The 8,057-nt window shown below is 40.0% G+C and overlaps 1 protein-coding gene across 1 annotated transcript; it reads right to left on the reverse strand.

Moving 5' to 3' along the window:
- Positions 1–4,564: 4,564 nt before the first annotated feature.
- On the reverse strand, positions 4,565–8,051 carry LOC125552555 (casein kinase II subunit alpha-2-like). Its single transcript, XM_048716156.1, has 8 exons — positions 7,923–8,051; positions 6,316–6,473; positions 5,783–5,873; positions 5,594–5,659; positions 5,360–5,442; positions 5,187–5,250; positions 5,040–5,108; positions 4,565–4,889 (listed from the first exon to the last, which is right to left on the reverse strand). The coding sequence occupies exons 2-8, from the start codon at positions 6,441–6,443 to the stop codon at positions 4,833–4,835; spliced, it is 558 nt and encodes a 185-aa protein (XP_048572113.1). The 5' UTR covers positions 6,444–6,473; positions 7,923–8,051; the 3' UTR covers positions 4,565–4,832.
- Between the last annotated feature and the right edge of the window lie 6 nt (positions 8,052–8,057).

Raw genomic sequence — 8,057 nt, forward strand, 5'->3', positions numbered from 1 at the left:
ACGGGGCATGGAGACGGGCCAGGGCTCTGGTGGTCATACATGTGATGAGAAAACTTTGAATTTGACTCGGGATGACTAAAAGCAACGGTGAAATTCCTTCAAGTTTCAGACAGGCGGTCAAGAAAGGAGCGGTGATGTTGAGTTCAGGTAACTCTTATGTGTGACACCCAATATGTGAGTTGTTCATTTTCACGTAGGTCAGTGATTAGTGTGTGATGCGTTGAACGAAGCTCTGGAAGTTGGGAGCATACACTAGAGTAAAGAGGAACTTAATTTTGCTCGAGTGTTGACTGTGGTCAAAAAAAGAAGGAACTACAAGTTGTAGGTGGAGTCATATGGAGTCTTTGGAGTAGCAGCGGTGCTCATAGGATAAGCTCAAGTCCAATGTACATGAAATTTTGACGCATTGACAAATTTAGGGTGGTGGAGAATATTCGTAAAGGTGGAGTTTGCTAGAGTTGTGTCGAATATTGTGTACAAGTTAGGTTACAGTTGGACTCTGAGTTGTATTGTGTTTAGATAGGATATGGAGTCGTGTCCTAATAGGACACTTGTATCCTAGGCCTCTCATATATAGCGGGGCTAGACACACAATGTAACCTATGAGAACATAATAGCACCGGAATGCAGGCGAAGCCGGCGGCATGTGTTGGTGTCCAGGACGACCGGGTGCGGTATTGTAGCGGTGTCATGGGGAGGAGCGCCCATAGTCAAACCCTGGGGATGTAGCCATATCGGTAAACCTTGTTAACAAATCTCAGTGTCGTGCTCGTGTGATTGCTTGGTCCTCAAATAATCGACGATATGCCTTGGATTTATTCTAACAAAAACTAAAAAACCGAGAAAAACCAGTGAAAATCTAGCTCGTTTTGCCTCAACCTCAAGTAGGTGGCGCCCTAGTACTATGGCAGGAACTTGACGCTAGCTCGCTAGCTAGCACCGCACGTAACTATCGAGCAGACCAGGGACCGAATCCCTTGTGAGGTCCCTTTTTATTTGCTTATTTACCATTTTAGTGTTCGCGAGTGGGCCGGCCTAGTTGCCTGCGCAAGTCACTATTTCCTTTAGTGAGAGCAAATTCCATCTCGCTTAAGACGAGATATAGCTCCCGCGGGAGAGGGGAGGGGATTGCGGTGAAGTCTAAACTGTGGGGTTGGACCGTTGGAGGGCGACGCTCCTATTAGAGCCCAAGGGAACAAGAAAAGGAATGACAATATTGGCCCATACATATCACCCATGAACTAGTGGCAGCTCCCTTTTTTTCGCTTGTTACCATTTTTGTGTTCGTGAGTGGGCCGACCCAGTTGCCTGCGGGAGTCGTTATTTCCTTTAGCGAGAGCAAATTCCATCTCGCTTAAGGCGAGATATAGGTCCCGCGGGAGAGGGGAGGGGGTGACGGCGAAGTCCGAACTTTGGGGTTGGATCGTTGGAGGGCGACGCTCTTGTTAGAGCCCAAAGGAACTAGAAAAGGAATGGTAATATCGGCCCATACATATCACCCATCAACTAGCGGTAGCTCTCTTTTTATTCACTTATTACATTTTAGTGTTAGTGAGTGGGCCGACCCAGTTGCATGCGTGAGTTGCTATTTCCTTCAGCGAGAGCAGATTTCATCTTGTTTAAGGTGCGATATAGCTCCCGCGAGAGAGGGGAGGGGATGGCGGCGAAGTATGAACTGCGGGTTGGACCGTTGGAGGGCGACGCTCATGCTAGGGCCCAATGGAACTAGAAAAGGAACTGCAATATGCCCCATATCACCGATCAAGTAGCGGTTTCGAGGCCTGCGTCCGGGGCAGCAATTTGCCTCTCCTCAAGCGCTTTCTTAATTGGCTGGTCCAGCGCCGACAAGCGCTTGCTTCATTTCCCTTTCTTTTTTTACTAGGTATGTGCTCGTGCGTTGCCACGGGAGCCAAATCTTATAATGCACAATAAAAGCATAGTATACAGGGACAAATCTTGTTGTTTTCAAAAATGATTCTTTTTTTACTAGGTATGTGCCCGTGCGTTGTCACGGGAGCCAAATCTTATAATGCACAATAAAAGCATAGTATACGGGAGCAAATCTTGTTGTTTTCAAAAATGATTTCTATAATAAAAATCGACGAGGAGGCTCGTTGTTTCCGGGAAAATACTGCCAAATTCTTGAATTGGTAGAAATGTGGAATACTACATCAATAGAACTAAATTGTATTAGAGGGGAGATAAATAATGGCCTAGTAACATTCTCATTCTAATGAGATGCATACTAATTACGCAAAATTGGATTCTAAAAGAAAAATAGCACACTCCAACGTCAACTAATAGGAACTACTAAAATCCGTGTCGCATTGTACGTCCATTATACCGATGTGACTTACAATACTTTGTGTTTAGCTACTGATATGATGCACAATTCTCGATGCAAATGAATCATAAAGATTAACTTCCCTCTTCAATTAAACAGGGCCCAATTTCGTCCTCTCTGACGATTGTGCAGATGGTAGGTTCCGTCATTCCATAGCATTTGATGTGGTGATTGTTCTTTCCGGCGAACTTAGTGGACGATAATGCTTTGACAGTAGACAAGATGCAAGAGGATCTGCATTTATAATTGATTAGAATTTTTGAAGAGAGAAAACATATTAGAATTGGCTAACTTGGTGCAACTAAATAGCAATTCACATCCCAATGCCCACTGGGCAATGACTACCACGTAGCAGCACTGTCCTGAAGAGTGCCATTGGTTGGTACATCTGCTGCTTAGCGAAGTCTAGAGCTTGTCCATCCTTTGTGTTCTTGGTCTTGGCGCAGAGGAAGTTGGAGATGTGGCTGGACAGATGGACCGCACGGATGCTGCGAAGAACGAGCAACAGCCTCATGCAGACCAAGGCTAGCCAGCAACACGTTGACGATGACCCAGTCTAGAAGCAAAGATTGAGCGGATGCATTTACGTCATGGCATGCATACACGGGGAGAGAAGAATCCGATCAAATGAAAGAAACAACACTTACAAGCAGAGATTCGCCATGCCGTCCAGGCATGCGGTCGAGGCGTGTGACGGCGACATCGGCTACATCGGTGGCGGCATCCAGGCTGTGTCGTTCCGGCACGTAAGGCTTCGTTTCTGCAGCATCAGAGGTAGCGGATCAATGGCAACGTTTTGCGACGTGATTTTCGTGTAAGTGATATCTGACATGATTTTAAGGCAAGGTGTGACGCCCATTGACACATGTAATTATGGTGATTGCGATTCTTTAAGGGAAGGTGTGACTCCCATTGGCGCATGTAATTATGGTGATTGCGCTTTTTAAGGGAAGGTTAAACTCCCATTGGCGCATGTAATTATGGTGATTTCGATTTTTAAGGAAAAGTGTGACGCGTGTGCCCCATCGGGTCATGTAATTATGATGATTGAATCGAATCGTCACTTGTCAATCAGGGAAAAAAGGTGGGGTGGATGGACAAAGATGGGCAGAACGCGTTCCATCTAGTAGGAAAAGGAACCTTAGATTCTTTTTAGATATTAGAGATTACTTTCATTTAAATTTACGAAATTGCTTAGAACAACTTAAATGAAAACTATATATAAACTAAAAGAGTTCATCACACGGTTAATGAAAAATGTTCATGCAGTGTTAAAAATATGTTTGCGTAACTTCAACAAATATTGATAGCATTCAGATAAAATGACGGTGACATTTAAAAAATGTTCACGCATTTTCAGAATATGTTTGTGCCATTTAAAATGTTTACTCAATACAAAAATTGTTCGCATAACTTTTAAGAAGTGTTTTTCATATTCAAAATTCACGTGTTTCAAAAAATATTCATGACAATTTATTATTATGCAATATAAAAAATGTACGCGCCATTTACAAAATGTTCACACATTCCAGAAAAAATTATGTGACATTTAAAATGCGTATACAATATATAAAAATCATACCATTCAAAAAAAACTTTGTAACCTATAAAACATTGTTCAAGCATTTCAAAAAATATGTTTGTGATTTTTTTAAATGTTTGGTCCCATTCAAAAAAAATATTCAACGTGTATTGAAAATGTTTAACATTTGGTCAAAGAAAATGTTGCAGACATGTTTTTGTAAAAATGTTAATCATTTATTTGAAAAGTGTTCAATGTATATAAAAGAATGTTACATGTATATATGAAAAATATACAACATGTATTGAAAAACTTGACATGTATTTGAATAAAGAAAAAAACAAAGTAGACTGATAAAGAAACACACAAAAAAAGAAGAAAAATAGTGAATAAAAAAGGAAAAGCAAAAGAAAGAAATTATAGAAACACAGAAAAACAAAAAACGATAAAAACCACCACAGAATTTTTTTTGTTTTTTTTAATTAAGCACATATTTTTTACATTGCATAATATTTCTAAAAATGTCACAAACATTTTTTGAAACACATATAAGTTTTTATTTGGTACAAACATTTTCTTAAAAGTTGTGTGATCATTTTTTTGAAACGTCACAAACATTTTTTTAACAGAGTCCCTCAAATTAAGCCCAGAATCCTAACGAAAACATAATATCAAGAACCTTTTTTTGAGGGGTAATATCAAGAACTTTTAGTTGCATAAAAACTAATCATCAAGTCATGACAACGCGTAGCCTGTCTGTTTTGTAGACTCGCGGTTTAAACTTCCAAGTAATAAAGAAAATAAAGAAAATTTCAGGAGCCAATCAGAGATTCATGACAGCATCCCAACCATCAGGTCAAGTAATCAACTTCTGCATCAATTCGATGCTAGATGGATCTAATTCCACGACTGTTCAACAGAAGCAGCTTTCGCGTCTCAATTCTCTTGGCTCTCTTGGGCTCTTGGCTACGTTCTCCCCCTGCTGTTTTCTGCTGCCCTCACCTGATGAAAGTACTCATGCGCCTGCGGTGGGATCAAAAGGAACGTGTCATACATTGTCCAAGGATAATACTTGTGGACACACCATCGTATAAGCTGACTCCAGGTTAACAAGTTGGTTAGCACACTATTTGCATCTCAAATTATTATGAACGGATAGGTGCAGAAACAAACCATGGCTTCTTCGGCTGTAAGCCTATCTTGATGGTCAAAGCGAAGAAGTTTATCAAGAAAGTCGATGGCCTGCATAGGGTATCGCAGCAATTAGACAGGGCATTGAGAAATGACAGATGGACGGGGAAAACAGGGGAAATATATAACCTCTTCGGACACGAGATGCCTATTTTCAGCATTCACAAACTTAGACCAAGGTTTCCTGTTATGCCTGTGTTAAGCAATAGCGTGCATGTAAATCAAGAAAACGGTTGTTTTCTGATGCAAAATTTGTTATAGTTACACCATATGAATAAGATGTTTAGAGTAGTGGGAGTTACCTCCCAATCAGTGCCTCTAGCTGAGGATCAAGCACAATTCTGTATTTTACCAAATAAGCATTAAGTTCATCTGTACCTAGAACCTGCTCACAAGTAAAAAACAAACTTGTTACTGGCTACGATACCTTCAACCGAAAAAGGAAAGATGATGTTCACATATGCATTATGCTCAGGCATAGCATGCATGCACACGGCTCTGTGAGCAAATACAAGACAATTGTGACAATGGCAAACCTTGGCTATTTTGAAAAGCTGGTCGTGGTTGTCGTGACCATAGAAGAATGGTTCCTTGCGGAATATCTGCATGCAGAACAACAAATAAATCATAATTGACGTCTAATTATTCAATCATTAGTAGTTCACAGAAGCAAGGTCTTTGTGAATTTCATTGTAATGTTTACAGATCACAGGAAGGAAACACACCATTCCAGCAAACATACAGCCAAGGCTCCACATATCCAAAGAGTAGTCATACCCTTGGAAATCAACAAGCAATTCAGGCCCCTTAAAATACCTGAATAAAGAAAAAACTCCAGTCAAAATATCTACAAGCTCAGACATAAGAGTTTATACATCCATCTGACTCTGATGAAGTTCGCTAACCTTACTACTCAAATATGTATAACTCTAGTCCATCAAAACAGCAAATTTTGACATGATGATTTTGCTAGATCAGAAGGGGATTCAAAATTTGGAAACAAACAGCAACTCTGCCAAATTAAGTAGCACAGATCTCCTGAAAACAAGGGAATGACGGATGGCAGAATGATTTGTTGTGTAAGGTATATATTTCTTACAAAACATGCACAATGAGCATTCTTGAATAGAAACTAGAACCTGATACAGGGAACTAATGATCAAACCAAGAGATGCCTATATATAATTACATATGAAACTTGGATACCGCATTGCTAAAAATGACCAGAGATACAAAGTGTTATATTTTATCAACTTGCCTCGAAGCAACACGAACATTGTACTCCTTCTCAGGAAAGTAAAACTCAGCAAGTCCCCAATCAATCAAGCGAAGCTTGCGAAGCTCGTGGTCAATCATAACATTGTGAGGCTTGACATCACGATGCATAATTCCTTGGGAATGACAGTAATCCAATGCCTGAAATGTGAGCAGGCTGGCAATCAGTAAAACAACAAGAAAATGATGGAGATTAATTTACTAGGTAAGAAATACAACCCATTAAAATGTCCTATAAGATTGAAAATCCTAGGGGTACAAGTCCAGAACATGTAATGTGAGCAACTAACCAAAAAAATAGCACAGTGGGTGATCCTATATTTACAAGTTACAACAAACTAAAATACTTAGTTTCATTTACAGAGACAAAGTGAAAATGAGCCAGTTATCTTACTGTACTCCAACAAGAAGCAAACAAAGTTTGTTAACTTATCAAATGAAAACTAAATTGGCATAAGCATATTGAAAAAAGTTACTATGAAATTATCGCTAACACAATTCACTGGTTTGGCTATCTACTACCACTGCGACAAGTCTTTTTGCCAAGGAACTGGAGACATATTTGCACTTATTTTAATTAAAGATGTAGCTGAAAATTGTAGTGCCCTTATAAGCTAATTTTCTCTAGGAAAAAATAACAGAATTTGTAAGACACCTGGCACGTCATATCCAACAAAAAACAGAACGGCGATCAACAATTTGAGAGAGTATACATGCCAGACAAGAACTCCGCCTATGTCTTCTAGGCATAGCCGGTCCCAAGCCCGGGTAAAGGAGGAGGGTTGTGATAGGCTTAACGTAAAAACTAGCCAGTCCCATGGGTATGAAACCCATTTGAGTGAGAGTAGTACTAGGATGGGTGACCTCCTGGGAAGTCCTCGTGAAAGGGTTTCATATCTAAGGGTTGTGATAGGCTTGGTGAGCCAACGTAAAAACTAGCCAGTCCTTTGGGTATGAGACCCATTTGGGCGAGAGTAGTACTATGATGGGTGACCTCCTGGGAAGTCCTCGTGAAAGGGTTTCATATCTAGCCTACCCCAACTTGTTTGGGACAAAAGGCTTAGTAAGTAAGTAAGTAAGTATACATGCCAGACAAGCCATGCAGGAAATAAGTTTTACTGTTGTGCTCAGCCTCACATTCAAAGTACTAGACATTCAGTATTACGGCCTTAGACATACCATGCTAGAGACACTACATTATACTTCTACAGTTTCTGCACATATTTATTGTAGCCAAATCCTCAACCCTATCCTCCATGTTTCTAACCAATATACGAGGACCAAACCAGATAATTCACCATCAGCAATTGATGTTGACCACATGTAACAATCGATAAGCACCACCCATGGGTCAGCCTCACAAGGAACATATGCATGGAAAACAACTGAAACTCTCATAATAAAATCACAAGACGTGCAACTACAAAATCATTGCAGTAAAATGCATTACAGGAAAGATTTAGCTCAAAGCAGTGTTAGACTGTTAGATGTGTACAACCACATAAATATATCACAACTTTATTATCTGCTAGATGTGATACAGATTCAACACTTCATCCAATGATGATTAAATAAAATAACAAGGTGTACCTTAAGAAGTTCATAAATATAGAACCGGATATCATAGTCTGTAAATGTTGGATAGAGGACTTTGAAATCTGTGCTGTTTACATATTCAAATACCAAACTTGGAGTTTTTGATTGCTGGTCTCTGACGACATTAAG

Source organism: Triticum urartu, chromosome 4, assembly GCF_003073215.2.
Source record: "Triticum urartu cultivar G1812 chromosome 4, Tu2.1, whole genome shotgun sequence".
NCBI classification, from domain to species: Eukaryota; Viridiplantae; Streptophyta; class Magnoliopsida; order Poales; family Poaceae; genus Triticum; species Triticum urartu.

Bases quoted from the DNA above. Each gene is read 5' to 3' on its own strand.
- LOC125552555 (XM_048716156.1), bottom strand. From the start codon at position 6,443: ATGCATCGTGATGTCAAGCCTCACAATGTTATGATTGACCACGAGCTT. The intron at 5,443-5,593 runs GTTTGCCATTGT...ACTTGTGAGCAG, and splicing joins AGCTTTTCAAAATAGCCAAG to GTTCTAGGTACAGATGAACT. The intron at 5,251-5,359 runs GTAACTCCCACT...TGCTTAACACAG, and splicing joins CTAGAGGCACTGATTGGGAG to GCATAACAGGAAACCTTGGT.